At 61.5% G+C, this 19,144-nt stretch overlaps 5 protein-coding genes across 5 annotated transcripts; 3 read left to right on the plus strand and 2 right to left on the minus strand.

Moving 5' to 3' along the window:
* Window positions 1–283: 283 nt before the first annotated feature.
* On the minus strand, window positions 284–10,655 carry E0L32_004979 (uncharacterized protein; the record flags this gene model as incomplete). Its single annotated transcript, XM_031139449.1, has 7 exons — window positions 284–415; window positions 579–3,001; window positions 3,373–3,854; window positions 3,933–4,073; window positions 4,159–4,513; window positions 5,551–10,132; window positions 10,197–10,655. The coding sequence occupies 7 exons, from the start codon at window positions 10,653–10,655 to the stop codon at window positions 284–286; spliced, it is 8,574 nt and encodes a 2,857-aa protein (XP_030996581.1).
* A 3,340-nt stretch (window positions 10,656–13,995) lies between these two features.
* On the plus strand, window positions 13,996–15,918 carry E0L32_004980 (uncharacterized protein; the record flags this gene model as incomplete). The annotated part of the gene is made up of 2 exons (XM_031139450.1): window positions 13,996–14,694; window positions 14,773–15,918. 2 exons carry the CDS (start codon window positions 13,996–13,998, stop codon window positions 15,916–15,918), a joined length of 1,845 nt encoding a protein of 614 aa, XP_030996582.1.
* A 34-nt stretch (window positions 15,919–15,952) lies between these two features.
* Window positions 15,953–16,309, minus strand: E0L32_004981 (uncharacterized protein; the record flags this gene model as incomplete). Its single annotated transcript, XM_031139451.1, has 1 exon — window positions 15,953–16,309. One exon carries the CDS (start codon window positions 16,307–16,309, stop codon window positions 15,953–15,955), a length of 357 nt encoding a protein of 118 aa, XP_030996583.1.
* Window positions 16,310–16,763: 454 nt separating this feature from the next.
* E0L32_004982 (uncharacterized protein) lies at window positions 16,764–17,435 on the plus strand (the record flags this gene model as incomplete). Its single annotated transcript, XM_031139452.1, has 2 exons — window positions 16,764–16,779; window positions 17,017–17,435. 2 exons carry the CDS (start codon window positions 16,764–16,766, stop codon window positions 17,433–17,435), a joined length of 435 nt encoding a protein of 144 aa, XP_030996584.1.
* A 390-nt stretch (window positions 17,436–17,825) lies between these two features.
* E0L32_004983 (uncharacterized protein) lies at window positions 17,826–18,513 on the plus strand (the record flags this gene model as incomplete). The annotated part of the gene is made up of 2 exons (XM_031139453.1): window positions 17,826–18,244; window positions 18,300–18,513. 2 exons carry the CDS (start codon window positions 17,826–17,828, stop codon window positions 18,511–18,513), a joined length of 633 nt encoding a protein of 210 aa, XP_030996585.1.
* Window positions 18,514–19,144: the final 631 nt, after the last annotated feature.

Consider the following 19,144-nt stretch of genomic DNA (forward strand, 5'->3'; position numbering starts at 1 on the left):
AGATAGCAAGGTCGGAAGGGAGCAAAAGGCAACCAAGATGGGATGGGTCGGAAAGGAACCAATTTTCGCGGATCGCCCGCCCAGTCTGTCTTCCAGCAAACATGCCTGTCGTGTGACAAGAAAGAAGGCAAATAAAAAAAAAAGAAGGCTATCTACTATGGAGCAAAAAAAGTAGGCAAACATTGTACGCAGGGGGACATGAAACCTCGTTCCGGCGCCTACCCGTCGGTCATGCCATGTCATGATGCATGCTGGCCGCAAGGCAACCACCGCTGATCACTACTCACTCCTCCCGGTACGAGATCTTGCGCATCTCTCCGAGCCTAGACCGGGCCGCCGACAGCGCATTCTCGAGCTGAAGGATCTCGACCTGCAGAGGGAGACGAAAGAGGGTTAGCCAAACCATGACGTGTAACTAGTATGGATGAATGCATGTATGCAAGAGGAAAACAAAGAAAAGGAAAGCCGAGAGAAGCCGTGCTCCCAAGCACATATCGTGTAACCAGTATGAATAGAATGTGTGTGTGTGTGTGATGACAGAGAGAGAGAGGAGAGAGAGAGAGAGAGAGTGAACATACCTGCTGCTCCATCTCCCGCACCTTGAACTCGTGCGCCCCGAGCGTCGCATAATCCACCCGCTCCTCTTCGGCCCCGCCCCTGCGCTCCCGGATCAGCCCCTGCACCTGCCGGACGAGGGCCCGGCACGCCGCGCCGACCGCCTTGCTCGCCTGCTCGAGCGCCTCCTGGCTGCGGCTCATGAAGCCCGCCTTGACGCGGCTGGCGGCCACGAGCTGCGCCGTCGAGGCCGCCACGTCGTTGGACGCGACGATGAGCTGCTCGGGGCTGTGCCGGCCCGAGAGCACGCCGTCGGCCGTCTCGATGAGCGTCGCCGTCGACGCCGCCACCGCCTTGGCCGCCGACACGAGCCCCTCGGTCCAGCGGTTGTTCTTCTTGTAAAAGGCCGTGCGCGACGACGTGCCCCGGCCGGCCTGCACGATCTCCTGCTGCGTCGCCGTGGCGGCGCGGATGAGCTGCGCGATGGCGTCGGTGACGGCCGTGGCGGCGTCGAGGATCGAGTCGTGCACGCGCAGCTCGTGCGTCGAGTAGCCGTCGCGCGGCTTGCTGCGCAGCTTGGCCAGGCGCGCGGCCGCGGCGGCGATGGCGTCGGCCGCCTTGCTCAGCTCGCGGTCCACGACGTCGCCCAGGTCGCCGCCCTCGCCGACAAGCAGCTTGCCGAAGCCCGGAGCGAACGCCTCGACCAGCTTGTTGAGCTTCTGCAGGTTGATCTGCACGTCGTTGTTGCCGTTGATGACCACGTCGGTGCGCTGGATGGGGTCCATGCCCTCGAGGCGGAAGCTCTGCAGGCCGCGGAAGAGCTTGAGGGCCGACTGGGCCGACTGGCGGGCGCCGTTGACGAGGGCGTCCGTCTTCTTGTCGTCGGTGGCGAGGCGCGTGAGGCCCTTGGTGTTGCTGCAGACGTCGGCGATGGCGCCCGAGCACACGTTGACGGCCTTGATGACGTCGGCGTGGGCGGCGTTGGGCCCGTCGGCGATGAAGTTGTTGAAGGCGGTGGCGAACTCCATGGCGCTGCTCGAGGCCTTTTCGATCTGCGACAGCACGTAGGCGGGCGAGGCGTTCTGGTTGCCGGCCTGCATGGACGAGTCGAGCTCGTAGAGGGCGTCGTCGACGCGCTGGACGCCCGACTGCAGCACCGAGTCGATGATGTCGTTGATCTTGGCGAGGCTCGCCAGGACGAGGGCGTCGATCTGGCCGTCGAGGGCCGAGTCCGAGGCGCCCTGGTTCTGTTTGAGCTCGCTGAGCTCGAGCAGGGTCTGGTCGGTGGCGGCCTTGTAGACCTCGAGCTCCTCCTCCTTGTCGCGCAGCAGCTGCTCGAGGTCGGCGCTGCCGTCGCGCAGGCGGGCCTGGTGGTCCTCGAGGGCGCGCGACTTGGCGCGCAGGGCCTCCTCGAGGTCGGCCATCTCGCGGTTGTACTTGGCCAGCATGGTGGAGAGCTCGTTGCCCTTGCTGCGCTCGAGGTTGTCGGCGCGGTCGAGGGCGGCGCGCAGCTCGCGGCGCAGCTTGTCGACCTCGTCCTTGTTGCTGCCCGTGAGGCGGTCGCGGTCGTGCAGGGCGCGGTCGCGCTCGCGGATCATGTCGGCGAGCTCGAGGTTCTTGGTCTTGATCTCGCGCTCGAGCTTGTCGCGGCGGTCGACGGCCTCCTGGGCCGACGCGGCCTTGAGCTGGACGCCCTTGAATTTTTGTAGCAGATCGAGGTGCTCGTGGCGCAGCTGCGAGTACAGCTTGGCCAGGTTCTCGTACTTGGAGCGCCAGGTGTTGACCTGCTCCTGGAGGGCGCGGATCTGGTCGTCCTTGCTGGCGACCTGCTGGCCGAAGCCGGCCTGCAGCTGGGCCAGCTCGGCCTCGAGGGCCTTGACGCGCTGGTCGTACTGCTGCAGCATGAGCTGGTCGCGCTCGTACTGGGCGCGGGCGTTGAGGTTCTCGCGCTCGAGCTCGGCCAGGCGGCCCTGGGTCTGCCACTGGGCCTGCTGGGCGGCGAGGGCGTCCTGCTCGCGGCGCTGCTGCTCGGCGAGGCGGCGCTGCTGGTCCTCAAAGTCGCGCTGGGCCTGCAGGGCGGCCTCCTGCTGGGCGCGGGCCTGGGCCTGCTGGCGCTCCTCGAGCACGCGCTGCTGCTCCTCGTACTCGCGGTTCTGGCGGTCGAGTTCGCCCTTCCAGAACTCGGAGATCTCGTCGGGCTCCTCGTTCTTGGGGGCGCGGGCGGGCGAAGGGGCGCGCTCGATCTCCTGCTTGGGGCGTGCGGGCAGGGCGGGCGCGGACTCGTCCTCGGCGAGCAGGTTGGGGGGGTCTTGGGGGAGTTTTGGGATGGTGATGAGGCTGGTCAGGTAGCGGAGGTTGGAGCATTCGTAGTAGAACTTGACGAGGCGGTAGTGCTGGGCGTCGTACCTGCCTCGGAGGGGCTCGAGGGCTTCGTCATCGCCGGTCGCTGTGGCAGGTGTCAGCAGGCAGCCAGTAGAAAGTCGGGGGAAGAAGGGGGGAGGCGGGGAAAAGACGTGGCGAGGCCGAGGAAAGACGGAGCGAGGGGAAAGAAGGGGCGTAGGGCAAGAAGGAGTGCGGGGGAAGAAGGGGCGAGGGCAAGAAGGGGCAAGGGCAAGAAGGGCCGGGGGAGGATGGGCGAGGGGGGGGATGGGAGAATGGGAGAATGGGAGCAGGGGAGAGGCGGAGAGGAGAGGGGGAACAGGAGAAGAGGATGAGAGGGGGGGGGATGAGAGAATGGGAGCAGGGGAGAGGAGGAGAAGGTTGCAGGATGAAGCGAAAGAAGGGCAAGGTCGAAGGTCAAAGGGGGAGACCACTAACTCGAGTGCATGGCGCGCAGCATGCTCGTAATAAACTTGTAGATGCCGTAGCTCTCCTGCACGAGCGGCACGAGCGACGAGATGCGGCACTCGTTGTTGCCCGAGTGCCGAAAGTGCGAGAAGACGAGCTTCTGGAACTGGTCGATCTTGTCCTGCAGCGTCATGAGGTCGGTGATGGCCTCGTAGCCCTCGTTGGGGTCGTTGATGACCTTGAGGGAGACGTACTCCTCGTACTCGAAGGTGCCGTTGAACTCGGGGTGCTGCTGGTGGAAGGACAGCTTGGCGAGCAGGAAATAGACGTACTCGCGGATCAGGGGCCCGTACCCGCGCACGCCCTCGCCGGCCATGCCGCGGTTCAGGCTGTCGATCCACCCCCGGTTGGCCATGGCCTCCTTGATGGAGATGGGGTGGCCCTCCTGCAGGACCTTGTGGATGGTGATGAGGGCCTTGTAGGTCTGCACCTCGTCGGCGAGGATCGGCTGTCTGGAGAAGGGTTAGCAGGGTAGAGTAAAAGCAGAGCAGGGCTCGGCTCGGCGTGCAACGGCGGTCAATCGGACGCACACTTTGATGCCGGCCCAAAAGGCCAGCGACGACTTGTTGTCCCACGTGTAGACGATGCAGCTGCGCACATGCTTGCGCTTGGGCGCCGTCTCCTCGGCGTTGGTCGCCTTCTGGATGTTGATCGACAGCTCCTTGTCGGACCTGCGCGGTAAAAAAGCTTCGGGGTCAGCATATATTCTGTGCGGGCGGCGCGGGGGGCGACGATCGGGGGGCTTTTGCTACTGACTTTGCGTGGCCTGCGGTCGCCATCTTTGCGTGTGTGTCCCCCGTCTGCGCGCGCGGGGGGCGGGCTTTTGTTTCGACGTTTGTTTGGGCCGGGGGAGAGAGAGGGGGCGTGATGGTCGGGGCACGCAGGACAGTGGAAGTCGGGGCACGCAGGATAGATGGGCGTGGATAGTCGGGGCGTGGATCGTCGGCGCGTGGATAGTCGGGGCGCGCAAGATGGGCGGGCGTCGGGAGTCGGGACAAGACGCGCGGACGTGGATCGTCGACACGCGAGATGGGCGGGCGTGGATAGGTCGGTGCACGCAGGAGGGGGATCGCGGGGCGTCGATAGCAGGATGCAATAGACTGGAGGGGGGCTGGCCAAGTCGAGCGGATATGCGTCCCTTACGTGCAAACTACCTCACCGCACCGCCGAGAGTGACAGGATATACAACGTGCAGTCTGTTTCCCCAGCGTCGTCAGCCTCGCAAGGTGTCAGTCAGTCTGGGACCACAGCCACAGCCACAGAGACGCGGCAACAAGGCAGCAGAGCTAGTGATTTATCAGTGACTCAGCCACAACAAGTTCGGGAGCGGCGGATTGGGTGGCAGGGGGGTTAGGGTTGTGGGGAATATACATAGGAATGCGCCACAGCTGGAGCCAAAGATTGTCAAATCACAGCGAGAAAAGAGAAATACGCATGCACGGTAGTAATAATCATATGGGCCGAGACAAAAGCAGCGCGAGAATTGCAAGACAAACAAGGATTCCGCCTTTCCATGAGGCGCCAAAAAAGATGCAGGATATTGTTTTATTAGGGGGTGTTGTCGCCATGTTGCAGAGATCCTTTCCCGCAAAACCATTCCTTCTCGATGCGCCAGTAAACAGGGTATTGTATTAGACACAGCTGGCCTTTTCTTTTTTTTTGGTGATTTCGATATGTCAGAGCGCAAAAAAAAGCAGATAGGAAATAGACATCAAGGTCGTGAGAATGCCGGCGAGGGCTGTGCTGTGCGTTGCATCGCAAAAGGGCAACAGAGATAGAAATCGGGTATGATAGCGATCGACTCGAAATGAAGGTAAGGAAAGTAGAGGATTGTAATGTATTGTTCGTCGTGACAGGAGGGGGATCGGGATCGGGATCGGGCTCGGGCTCGGTGCCTCGGGGGCAAAGAACCAGAGACAACAACTTCAGGCCCGGGGACAAGACCCTCAGGCCCGGGATCGCGCAGTGCCCGCGGGCGTCGACATCGCAGAGGGGCCGCCGTGCGAGTGCGAGGTCGAGGTCGAGTGGGCATGGCGCCCGTGTCTGCCGCCGTGGCCGAGCGTGCCGACGTCGTGTTTGCCTGCACAAAAGAGCCGTGTGTTAGTGACATGTCCAATCATCGCAGACAAAAAACGAGACAAAACTCACCGTCGCAGCACGCCCGCACATTCTCCAGCCGGTCCGACTCCCGGTCCTGCTGCTCGTACATCTGCCGCAGGTCCTCGGCGCTGTCAAACGCCTCGCTCGCCTCGTAGATCTGGCCCTGACTCTGGTTCTGCGTGCTCCCCCGTCGCCCCCGCAGGCTGGCAAACGTCCCCGACATCTTGTTGCCCCCCGACCGCCACACCCCGCTGAGCCGCCCCAGCGTCCCCATCGGCGGCCGCTCCGAGGAGCCCCCCGCCGCCTTCTTGTGCGTCGGCGTCAGCGTCGGCACCCGCATCGACCCCATGTCGAACGCCGGCGACTCGTTGCGCGTCGTACGCGAGTTGTACGACGACAGCGACGCCGGCGGTGCTGGCCGGGTGCCCGGGGCTCGCGTGCCCAGGCCGGGGCGGCGTCCGTACGGCGGGTTGAACTCGTCCACGTCCTCGCGCGTCAGCCCCCCCGCCACCTCCTCCGCGTCCGCCTGGCCCTCGTCGTCGGTGCGCTGCAGCAGGTACGACAGCGCGTTGAACCACGTCTCGTGCCGCTGGCTCGTGTGGCACGTCATCTTGACCGCCCGCCCCCGCGACACCACCACCAGGCTCTTCCTATGCAGGCCCGGCGGGTTGGGGTTGTCGTCCGTCACCACCCGCACCGCCTCGATCGGCACGCTCTTGGCCTTCTCCCCGGGGCTCGTAAACGGGTCCCGCTCGCTCCAGTACAGCGTCCGCGTGTACGGGTGGATCCAAAAGTACCGCTGGTGCCGGTACCCCGACATCTCCCCGCGCCCCGCCTTGCGCGTGTACTTCCACAGCGTCTCCCCGATCATCGTCTGCGTGATGGCCTGGATCATGCGCGGGTCCGTGTTGCTGCCGTAGTAGCTCGCCGGGTCCATGCCACCGGCCCCGTGCAGCCCGAACCGGTTGTCCAGCTCAGACACAAACGACGACACCGACGACCGCCGGCTGCGCGCCGTGTTGCGCGACGGCGACTGCACCTCGCCGCCCGTGGTGCCGTGCCCAGAGGTGCCCCGGTTGGCCCGCGGCGTCGGCGTGCCCCGCCCGGACACGGGCGACATGGGCTTCGATATGCTGGGCGTCCGCGGGCGGTACGGGTTCTTGTTGTAGGCCGACGCGGGGAACAGGGGCGGGCCCATGGCGCCGGGGGCGGGGGGGCCATGCGCCGAGCTGGGGGCGCCATGCGCGGATCCGGTGCGCGCCGCCTCGATCGCTTCCCGGTGGTTGGGCGGCAGCGGGGGCAGCGGGGGCAGCTCGCCGGCCGGCCCCGTCTTGACGCTCGACGCGCTGCCCGGCCTGCGCAACGCCAGCCCCTCGACGCTCAGCTCGCTGCCCGCGTCGTCGGACTTGATCTTGTGCCGGATCACGCTGCTGAAGCTGTCCTGCGACACCCGGCGCCGGTGCGCGCCCGGGGTGCCCATGCTCGAGCCCAGCGACTCCATCCGCTGGTGGCCAGACACCTTGCCCGGCCTGGCCGCCCCAGCCACGAGGAGCTCGTCGAGTTGCTCCGACGTCAGAGAGGTCTGGGCGCCCTGGTCCGCAGTCGCCGCGGGCTGCTTGCGCGCCGGCTTGACAAACGAGTTGGTCGAGATCTCCTTGAAGGGGCGCTGCGACTCGGGCGTCTCCGACAGCGGCGTGTCGCTGGGCGACTGGCGCGTCTCGTCCTCGGCGATGATGGGCGTCGACGGCGTCTTGCCCTTGCCGCGGGCGAGCGGGGAGCCAAACACCGCATGGCTGGGCGTCTTGGGCCGCGTCTCCTGCGGCGAGTCGGCGTCGCGGGGGATGATGAAGCCGTTCCTGCGCGGGCTGCGGGGCTCGACGGGCTCGGTGCCAACCCACTGGATCGTCGAGTAATCGAGCGAGTGGTCAGGCGCGGGCTCGGCTTGGGGCTCGACATCCTGCGCATAGATCGTCGACTGCGTCAGGCGCGGCGGCTCGTCCGCCCGGGGCTCCACGTGTTCAGCCCGGATGGTCGACCAGGACAGCGGGGCCGGAGGGGCCATGGGAAGTTCTGGCTCGGCTTGGGGCTCGACATGCTCCCCGCGAATCGAGGCCAATGTCAGTGCCGGGGGCGCCGGGGGCGCAGGCACCTCGGCGGGGGGCTCGGCCACTGGCTCCAGCGACTGCGCGTGGATGGCCGACACCGACAGAGCCGGCTCGACAGCAGCGACAGCAGCAGCAGCAGCAGCAGCAGCGGCAGCAAGCGGGGCGACAGACTTGGGCGTCTCGGGCTCCGCCACGGGCGCGACGTGCTCGCCCCGGATGGTCGACAACGAGAGGGCGGGCGCGGGCGCGGGTGCTTCCGGCTCCGCCCGGGGCTCGACGTGCTCGGCGTGGATGGGCGCAAAGGCAAGCTGGGGAGGCGCGGGCAGCGGGGGCTCGGGCTCTGCCATCGGCTCGACATGCTGCCCCGAGATGGTCGACAGCGACAGAGCAGGCGGTGCCGGGGGCGGCGCTTCGGGCTCCGATACGGGCTCGACGTGCTCCCCGAGAATCCGGGAGAGACCCAGCGCCGGGGGTGGCTGGGCACGAGGCTCGACATGCTCCGAGGCGATGTTGGACATGCCCAGCGTCTGCGGGGGCGGGAGGATCGGTGTGCGCACCAAGCCCAGCCTGCTGCTGGGCGGGGACGGGAACTGCGCGAGCTTCTCCTCCATGTCCGGGTCGTGCTGGGCGCCCGCATCGCTGTACGACAGCATCGACAGGGGCCGCGAGCGCTCGCCGTCCCGCGTGCTCATGACGTCCAGCCACGAGGTCGCGGCGGGGTTGGTGCCCGCGGCCGCGTACGAGACGGCCGACAGGGGCCGCTCCTCGAGAGACCGCAGCTCCACGGGCTCCGTCATCGTGCCGCTGTCCACCATGACGGCGCGGGGCAGGGCGGGGAGCTCGGGCGCCGGCGACGCAGTGCGCCCCCGCGTGAACGAGCGGATGCTGCGGCGGCTGGGCGTCGCCTGCAACGACTCGTCGTCGCTGCCCTCAAAGTCTCCCAGCTCGGCAAACAGGCTCTGGCCGGGGGCCTGCGGCGTGCCGGCGGCGCTGCTGTTGGCGAAGCTGGCCGGGCTGCTCTGCAGGTTGGGCTCTTCGCTCGGCTGCCGCGAGCGCCGCGAGAGCGCCCCGCGGCTGACGCGCAGCCGCATCTTCTGCGGGGGGGCGGCGGCGGTGGGCGTGCGCGCCTCCGAGTTGTTGAAGCTGTACTCGTCTTCGTCGTTGGACGTCGACGCCGTGCTGAGGAACGAGTAGCGGCTGCCCGGCTGGTTGAGCGGGAGGACGGGCGGGCGCTTGATGCGGCCGGCGCCGCGCGACAGGCTCTCCGTCTCGGTGACGGCGTCGTCGTCGTCGTCAGAAAACTCTTCGGCGCCCGTGTGGAAGTCCTCCGTCTCGGTGCCGCGCTCGTGGGCCGTCTCAAAGGCGGCGTCGCTCGTCTCGTTGGCCGTCTCGAAGTGGTCCGTCGTCTCGCCGGCGGCGGCGGCGGCGAGGTCAGAGCCGCGCGAGACCGACGAGCGGAGCGGCGACTGCGACTGCGACGGGCTCGCGTCTCCGTTCTCTTCCCACTCGGGGTCGTCCAGGTACAGCTCGGTGCGGCTGGAGCGGGCGCCGCCGAGCTGGCTGGACCGGAGGGGCTTCTTGAACTCCCTCGAGTCGACCTTGCGGCTGCGCCGGCTGGCAGAGGGGTCGCTCCGCATCTTCTCGAGCTCGTCGCGAGCCTCCTGGAGCATGCGCTTGAGCTCGAGCTTCTCCGTCTTCTCGCGGTGGACGTTGGTGCGGAGGCTCTGGATGGTGCGCTGGGCGTGGTGCAGCGACGTCTTGAGCGTCTCCGACTCGAGCATCGAGTGCCGCGGGGTGCCCTTGACGGGCGACGGCGGCGGCGAGTGCTCGGGCGTGATGTTGTCGGCGGCCGTCTCAAAGTCCTCGTCGCTCAGGCCCGAGGCCGGGTCCCGGTCCAGGACGCGGCCGCGCTGGAGCGAGAAGGCCCGGGCCAGCTCCGTGTTCTGGCTCGTCAGGTCGTCGATCTTGCGCTGCATGGCCGCTCTCTCGCTCTCCGCCATGGCGATGCTGCGCTTGGCCGTGCCCAGCTCGATGTCGTGGCTCTTGACGATGGCGGCGTGCTCGTCGGCGAGCTTGGCGTGGTTCATCTTGATCTCGTCCAGATCGCGCTGGGTCGCGTTCTTGTCCGCCTGGAGGGCAGTGAGGGTCGACGTCAGCTTCTTTTCGCGGTCGGCAGCGTCCTTCTGCGCGGCAAGGAGCTCGTGGACCTGCGTCTCGAGGTTCCAGTTCTCGTCCTTGTAGCGGTGCTCGCTCTCGTCGAGCGTCTTGAGCCGCTGCTCGAATCCCTCGGCCTCGATCTCGAGCTTGGACTTGTCGACCTTGAGGTCTCGCAGCTCTTCTTCGCGCTCCGTCAGCAGCGACTGCAGGTTGCGGACCTGGGCAATCAGCGAGGTGCTGATCTCGGCAGCGAACTCGATGTCGTGCACCCGGTTGGCGGGCTGGTTGCGGATCTTGCGGTTGGGAACGCTGAGCTTGGTTGGGGAGCCCGTCGCCTGGGTTTCGAACTTGGAGGGACTGACGGATCGCTGCTTGCGAGTCAGCACATTGCCTTTCTTTCGGAACGAGTTGGCTCAATCGACAATCACTTACCCGACCGCCTTTGCCTTGCGGTGCAAAGGGAGAGCCAGCGGCCTCGTTGCTGGGCACGCGCTGCTTGGGCAGGAAAGCCCGCGCGCTCTCGCGAGCCACCTCATTGTAGTCCTTCTCGATCTCCACCAGCTTCTGCTTGAGGTCTGGAGTGAGCTCCTCTTCGGACTGGAGCTTCTCCACCTCTTGGAGCCTCTCCTCGAGCTCCTTTCGCTGCTGCACTAGGGCGGTGCCCAGCTTGCCAGCTTCTTCCATGCGGCGGTCCGTCTCGGCCAGGTGGGCCTCGAGCGCACGTTTTGCCTGCTCGGCCGAGCCAGTGCTCAGAGCGAACATCTGGCTGTCAAAAGTGGAATAGCGGAGGTGATTGGGGCCCGCGTTTGGGGAAACAAAAGGATCGCTGGCATCTTCCGAACCTCGACCCCTAGGGGCCAGGTCGGCGCCAGCAGCAAAAGCTGTGGCCATTGTCGCCGAGGTCTCGGGAAGGCAGAGTCCCTCGCACGATCAGGACAGCAGTGCAACCATCCACAATTGCGGACAGGAGGGACTCGAAATTGTCTCTGCGGACAGGAGGACTCGCAATTGTCTCGTCCTGGCGTCACGATGCAATCTCGCCTGCCTTCTGTCAAGGGATGACAGTGAAAGCGGGTGGTACAAGAAAAAAAAGCAGCAGAGCCCGCTGCTCGGGGGTGAAAAGACAGTCAAGACAGTCTAGGTAGACAACAAAAGCAAACAGCCACAACTGGGAAGAGTGACGGCTCGGTCGCTGGCACAAGAAAAAACAAAGTGCCGCGTCTGGGACCGACTTCGGTTTGAATCGCAGTGCAGACAGACTGGAATGTGAGGGAGAGAGGGAGGTCCTGATGTGGCTCAGCGGGTGTTTGTCGCTAGTGGCCGCTTGCTTGCCCGCTCGCGTGGATGGGATGCGAATTAAAACGTACCTTTACGCGTAACGAGCCACTCTGATCAGTGATCGGGGCTTGGTAGGCTGGTCACTGCAGCGTGACGGTTCGACTAGGCGAGCGACTCGACTGGTTAGCAACCGCAACTCGGGACTAGGGGACTCGCTTCTTGGTTTTTCTTGTTGACGCACCTCTGCAGCTTGCTCCAATGATAAGCTCAATTGACGCGTAGATTTCCTCGAATCACCTTTGGACACTTCTTTTTTCGGGGTTGTGTGTGTGCAGAAAGACCAGAGAGACAAAAAAAAAGGAATGAAGAGAAGACTGGTAGTTTCAAAGAGGGCCAAATGAGCGACTAGAAAGATGCAAAGAAGACAAAGAAAGTAGAAGCTGTCGGAAGATGCCAGAGATAGGTAGAGACTGAGACAAGATGTGCCACTCCGGTCGATTTCGAATGAACGAAACGGCGAGATGGTGGTGATGGTGAGGAGGAACAGCAGCGAGGAAAGCTGTGGACTGCTGAGGGCTTCTGCCTAATTTCGCACCGCACAACTTTCTTTTTCCCCTTTCTCATCCGACAGAAGACAAAGAAGGTGCGAGCAGAGGAGAGGTTAGGCAGACAGTCTGGCCATGAAGCAGGAAAGAGAGACAGGAGGAAGTGGCAGTGGCAGACCGTGATCGTGACCAGAGGGCAGCCAGGTAGCCAGGGACTCGAGGAGATTACCGCGTTACCAGGGCCCCAGTCACAGTTGATGGGTCGGGAGATGTACCTACGTAATGCGGATGGGTACCATAAACATGGACGCGACCACTGGCTTGTTTACATGGGGAGTCACGACTACGACCTTGTACCCTGCCAACTCTGCCTGCCCCTCCAAGGGCCGCAGGCTCTGAGGGACTGAGCTGGGAGGTACCCAGGTAGCTTGGGCTCTCTGGAAAGGTACCGAGCTGAACTGTACTGAGCTCTCGCACTGGGTTGAGATGAGGGACAGACTCGGAGCGAACAAGCAGCTGTGACATAGTTACTGGAGAAGCCTACTGGATAGGAAGATGATGGCTGAAAGAGCTGCAGCTTGCAATGAGCTCTACCAGTCAGGGAATGTTCACTAGCAGCACAATGTAGATAGGTACCTGGGGGGGGCCAAGAAGTGGCCCAGTTCTCCATAAGGAGAGGGCCCTGGTGTCCAGCCCAGAGGATTGATGATAACTACCTAGTAGGAAGAGGAAGAAATGACTTCTCAAGGACTGACTTTCACAGACTGATGTCGAAGTAGAAGAGATGCTGGGCATGTAATGGAGCAGATTGCATTGTCCATCCAGCGCTCACAGGCCTGGAGTGATGCCACCCATGGCCGCATTAACTGTTAGCGCCCGAGGTATTTTACCGATGAGCGGTTCCTCCCCAGGCGGTGTCCTCCCTGGAAAGGTGGCCTGGCACAACCGACAGGACTGGGCTTGCTTGGTGTTTCCCACTTGTCAGTGACTTTGTATACCTATACATTCAAGGCCCCCTATGTTGTCACTGGTCGATATCTCTTGAATCCAAGAGGCCAGCAGCGTGTCAAGACCTGCACAGCGGCCTACAGAGCGGCGTCTATCTCAAACCGTGTGGTGTTGATTGACCGTCATGCGCTGAGCCCTGCCCAACCAGCTGCCAGGGATGGCGATGTACAGGCCAGAGCTGGAGCGCAGTCATAGTCGAGAAGTTTCATGCGCTCCCTATTCCCATCAAAACCATTGTCCCTTTATACTTTATGTGATTGGTTCCAAGGCAAATTTCACGAGTCCTTGGGGGTCAAGGGGAAACCCTTGGTGGTGTTGAAGGCTTTCGGCTGTAATGCGTGCTTGTGTACTACTGCACCGTGACAAAGCTCGATGTAGATACCTACCTACAACAACGCGCACTCTTCATTCATTCAGAGCTGCCCAATGCCCAAGTCCAACTGCCCTACAGCAGCCAGCCAACATATCACAGGATATGTACTCATAGCATCATTTCTCATTGCTAGCGGGAGAGGGCCGAGAGGGCGCTGGGAGCCACTCTCAGCCTCTCTCAGCCACTCTGTCAGATGGAGTGGAGGATCAAAGCACACTTCACTTCTCACTCCTCACCTCATTTATTTGGGGCTAGTCCCATCCATGAGTAACTACTTGTACAACCACCAATTTTGTTTGCCCCTACAAGTACATTTTCTGTCCTGTAGCGAGACTACAAGTACATCTGGCCAAAAACAGAGCCGACTCCAAAGTCGATCTCCACGCTAAATTGGCCAGGCTCAAGAAAGACTCATACAGTTCAAAGTCACGAAACAAGCTGAGAAAAATACATTAAAGCTATGATAATAGATTTATAGAGAGTCTAGTGGATCAAGATTATTTCTAGCTATTTTTCTGTCTAGAACTCGTAGGATTTGGCTGTGAGTTTGGCGTTGAATCGCGGCTTGGCTTGTTTTGGAGTCGGTTCTTTTTTGGCCAGATCCAGAAGTACTTGTAGAGACCACACGGCGGACACACCACTGCCGCCCCCTAGGCAGGCCCACTGGACACGCCGGAGTGATGCTTGATTGTTCCAATGTGCACTTGTAGGTGCACTTGTAGGTGCCTTGGTGGAGAAAGACAATCAAGCTAGGCGGCGGCTGCCCCTGACATGGTGCATCCGCGCGCCTCAGCCGCCCAAGACTAGCACCTCTCCGCATCTCCATCCCGATACCTACTTGTACATTACCTTACTTTACCTCTGTAGTTTCTTTACCTCTGTAGTTTCTTTACTTGGTTTCCAACCCAAGGGACTTGACCTTGCCGACTTTACAACCATTCTGAGCAGTCCGGGAAACCAAAGCCCTCCTCGATGTGATCAAGCGCGAGCAATCAGACTGCCGCCCTATAAGCCGGCCGATACGACCATGGATGAGGTTGCCAATACTTCTACTCCTTGTCAGACAAAGCCGGGCGATACTACCGTGGATGAGGTTGCCAATACTTCTCCTCCCCCTAGCCAGACCGACACCAGCGATACTACCGTGGATGAGGTTGCAAACACTTCTCCTACTCCTCGCCAGACCGACACCAGCGATACTACCGTGGACGAGGTTGCCAATGCTTCTCCTCCTACTAGTCAGACCGACACCAGCGCGGCCGTGGCCGAGCCCGAGCCGACTCTCTCCCTGCTCGGTAAACCCCCAATAACTTACCGAGCTGCTCTTGATACCGACGACAACTACATCAGCGAGGCTGCTTTTGTACGGGCAACCGAGCAGCTGTTCCAGGCGCTCTGGGCGCAGCAGCCCGCGATCAAGGGCCTGGTCAGACACCACCTGGGCCTGCGGGATCGGGACGACGTCGTCTGCGACATCGCTGGGCACCGGCGCTGGCTGGTGGGCGGCTTCAATGTCTGCATCCCCGTCCGGGTGACATCGCCGACCCGAAACCACCGGCTCATCCTGCGCTGCGCCATGCCGCACAAGCTGGCCGAGTCCAGGTTCCCCGGCACGGTGGACGAGAAGACGGCGTGCGAGGTGGGTGCCTATGTGTGGATGCAGGAGAAGTGCCCGGACATTCCCATCCCGCGACTCTATGGCTTCGGCTTCTCAGACCGCCGCTGTGTACGTGCCATACATACCCTTCTTCCTTTCCTCCTCCGCATTTAATTCCGTATTAACACTGCTCTCAACAACACGCAGTTTACCCACCAAGACTACCGTCCCTGGTATGTCCGTGCCAAGCACCGGCTTCGGCGTCTCCTCCGCGGCTTCCTCCGATCACTATGCGATGCCTTTCGCGCATGTCCCACAGACTCGAGGGAAACCCTCGTCACGTCGCGGTACATCTGCCACCCTGATGTCGCCGCCTCCCATCAGCTCCCATCGGCCTACATGCTACTGGAGAATGTCAACTCCAAGGACAGCCAGATGCTGGCCCACACATGGACCGCGCAGCGCAAGGATCCTGTCCGGCAGCAGAACCTGTTCTGCGGCCTGGCACGCATCATGCTCTCGCTGGCGCGCGTGCCGCTGCCGCGCATCGGCGCGCTTCGCTTCCGCGACGATGGCACAGTCGCCCTGGCCAACCGGCCGCTTGATTGCACCATGATGCTCTTCGAGAACGACGGCACGCCCCGAGTCATCCCGCGCGACCGTACCTATGCGACCACCGAGGCCTACGTGGCCGATCTCTTCCGCCTTCACGACCAGCGCTTCCTCAGCCATCCCAACGCCACATACGAGGAGGAGGACTGTCGGCGCCAGATGGCTGCCTGGGTGCTGGCCCGCTCGCTCGCCTATCGTTTTATCCGGCAGGACCAGCGGGACGGGCCCTTCTCCCTGCAACTCACTGACCTTCGGCCTCAAAATATCTTTGTCGATAACACCTGGAATGTTACCAGCCTTGTGGACCTCGAGTGGGTGTGCGCTTTGCCAGTCGAGAGGCTGTGTGTGCCATACTGGCTGACGGGACAGGATATTGGGGAATTGCATGGAGAGCCCCTTGCTGAGTATACGGAAGTGTGGAAGGTTTTCATGGCTGCTTTCGAACAGGAGGAGTCCAGGATGGCACTGGCTAAGCAGCACAACCTATCATTTGGCAAGATACTGGAGGAGTCTTGGACATCTGGTACCTTGTGGTTCTGGCGTGGCCTCGCCTCAGTCAATGCTATGCCGGAGCTTTTTGAACAACATCTCCGTCCTCGGTTCTCCCCAGATGTTCTCTACTCCGAGGAAAAAGCCATTTCCAGTTTCTGGCGCGAGGACGCCGACGAAGTAGTCCAGATCAAGTTGGATGCCTACCAAGGATATGCAAGAGATCTCAAAGAATTGTTTGGTAGAACTTAGCCAACTGTACTGATAATGATACCCATCCATCCTATCACTCCGTCCTCTCGTTCTCCCTCTCCCGCTCCGCCTTCTCCCGCTCCGCCTTCTCCTTCTCCGCCTTCTCCTTCTCCGCCTTCTCCTTCTCCGCCTTCTCCTTCTCCGCCGCCTCCTTCTTCACCCTCTCCCGCACCGCCTTTGCTTTCTCCCTCTTTTTCTTGGTATTATCCCCTGACGAGATAGCGAGAGATGCATCTATAGGGTTGATAGATATGCCGATGCCTATCTCCTCTACGGTGCCGCTATACGCTGACGAGCGAGTAGATTGAGTAGCCGCGATGCGCTCCTGAAACTCCTGCGCTTCGCCGGTCGAGTGGCTCCATCGACTGGGATCGCCTTTGTCGTCGGCCATAGCAAAGCAAAGCAAGCAGGGCTGTTATCGCGCTGAGAATTTGTCCTGTGTGAGCGATGCGAATAATGGGTAAAGGAAACGGGGGGGGGCACGCACGCACAGTAGAGGCTGAGAGAGGGATGATGCTGTTGGCAGACTCCTGTAGGGGCAGTTGGGCTTGGGGGGGATCGGGTCAAGTGGATGAAGATGCACATCCGTCGCTTTGTGGTGGTACACAAGCACGTGCTGCATTGCAGCCTGGATGGTTTCTGCCTAGTTGCCCACACCCTGCACACTTCGGGAGGCAGAACATTGTATGTCCATCGCGACAGTGAGAATATACAAGTTATCTCAGCAGTTCTCAAACCCAGGCACTATGCCAAGCTAGCAGACTCGGAAAACTGCAGAGGACAGTCGCGTCCGGCAGGTTGCCCTGCACAACCCGCACATCCCTTTGAGCATCAGACCCGGCGGCATGGAGGAAAGTCATAGTACTGGCCGCCGAATCCGGGCTCGAAGAAGCGCATGAAGACGTTGGATGCCGCCACGATGGAGATGCCGCCGCGGCCCAGGCTGTCTCATCGCTTCCTGGGCTGGGTGTCTATGTGTGGCTCCAAGTCACAACACCAATCCCACGCCTGATTCCTACCTAGGAAGTAGCCAACACACTCAGAACACAATCCAGCATCCGCTGCCCAGACACAAAGTCATATAATGGACATTCATAGCCAAGCTCTGGCTTGCGCAGGCCGCTTGTCCACAAACACAAGCACACGACGACGACAGCAAGGAGAACCCCAGCAAGCCGCTCCTCAACGAGAGCATGCAAAAGGACGAGACCGAGAAGGACATCAGGATGGCAAACGGCATTGACAACATGAAAGAGAAAGAGACAAAGGGCAGGCGGCAGCTTCTGAAACACCAGCGCTACCAGAAAAACAAGAAGAGAAAGGCCGTTCAGGAGCTGGCGACGCCTGGCTGCAACAAGCCGGTGTTGAACCCGGCGCCAACGACAGAAGCAAAAGCACCACCAGCAGCTGCTGCTGCAACAAGAAGTGCCCCCCGAGTCATTGCTCTCGACCTCATCCGCCAGAATCCACAGAGTCGCCCTCTTCCTACCTCCCCGACTCTGGGCCAGCCAGCATAGCAGCCTCCTCCGCCCACGACGACGACGACGACGACGAACCTCGACCATGACAGCCGGCGCGTCCTGCCACCGCCCAGGAACAGCTCGTATCTGTGCGTGAACTTCAGTTGTATCCTGGCTTGCGCGATAGTGCTGCTGGAATACCTGGGTTTCTTCCTTCGAGCCCCGGGGGTTTAGTCGTCGCTACACAAGGCAAGTCTCCCTCCCCCCTTTCCTCTCCCTCATCACGCCAACCTTGTTGCTAATCCCCATCCCTATCAGGTCCCATCGGCAACTGCCCTTCTCTTTGGGGCATACAACTTGCTGGCTCTCGGTCGAAGACATCTATGGCAGAAGAGATCACCAAGGCGATCCCTTCACGCGCCCACTCCTTCTATTGCCATCGTCAATATGCAGGAGATCGCCGCCGCCGCCTCCAGGCGCTCATACTCCTCTCGAGAAGGGAATGGCGACGCCAGGGGCGGCCACCACTGCTGCCGCCAACCCCCCCCCCCCAACACCCAATGCGAACGCTGCGCCCTTTGCCGTTCTCGTCGCTGTGACACACAGGAGGAACTGTACACCAACTTGTACATCCACATGGCCAAGGGCCTCTGGGATAACCCTCAGGCCACCTCGGTGCTTGTCGAAGCCGCCAACATGGCCCAGAAGCCCGACGTGGCTAAGATCCCCGAAACCGAAGACGTCACATTACCGGTTGCCCGCTTTGTGTATCTAGCGAGCGCCTGTCTCGGCTATCAGCAGGATAAGGACTGCCTCACAGATGCTGAGCCTGTGCGAGTTGAGTCGACTCGCGCTGTTCCCTTGCTGTACGTACTTCTTCTGTATGAGGCTGACTATTATTGCTTTCGCTTTCTGGTCTAGGTCTACCGCCCTAGATGTCTCTCCTGGTCACGGCATTGGTATGCTTCTCTACACCGCCCAAAGTACCCTCCCAATTCGTTGCAAAGTTCAAGCAACCTGCGGTTTTCTCCCCAGCCGGGCCCACTCGAGATCAGACGCACCCGCCTTGATTCCGGGTCCCGTTGGTGTGAGGGGTCCGGCGAGGCCTTCCTCGGCCAGCTCTACCGCATCTTAGGCTCAGGAGATGAAAGACAAGACAGTCTAGTTGATAGCTTGAGTGGGGGTAGTCATCAGTCTACCAAGATGTACATCTATGTTCATACTACCTAGGAAGGATGGAGCTGCAAGTTTGGTCTTTGATCCGCTACCGATGCCGCTGATCAGGCTCGATTTGATGCGCCCTGCCACTGGCAGCCACATATAAACTTCAAGGAGAGCGATTTGGCTACTGTTACGTTCTGTTATGCTGCCGTGTGTGTGACGAGTCGGCTGCTGTTCTCCAAACACGGAGATTTGCTGGTTCTCGACAAAGACACAAAGGCGAAAACTGAGGCACGTCCTCATCTTGCCAGAAAGGGTCTTTGGCGAGTCGCCCAAGCAAGAGGGGGAGCGCGCCGAAGGCATTACCTCTCCTCTTTAGGTGGCAAGCCGGGGCTCGTCTGTCCGGAGTGGGACTGGGGATCCTTTATCTACTAGGTAGTGAAGAAACACGGGAACTTGTGTGCCAAATTTGACAAGATGTGGATGGCATTCAGGATAGTGTTATAAAGCCTTACTTCATTATCTCTGGGAGAGAAAGAGAGCCATGAAAGAATCACTACAAGCAAAAAGAGAAGGGAAGCGTATCCACAAGATGCTCGCGATCT

This window comes from Thyridium curvatum, assembly GCF_004353045.1.
Source record: "Thyridium curvatum strain D216 chromosome Unknown NODE_25_length_444008_cov_73.864110, whole genome shotgun sequence".
Taxonomy (NCBI): domain Eukaryota; kingdom Fungi; phylum Ascomycota; class Sordariomycetes; order Thyridiales; family Thyridiaceae; genus Thyridium; species Thyridium curvatum.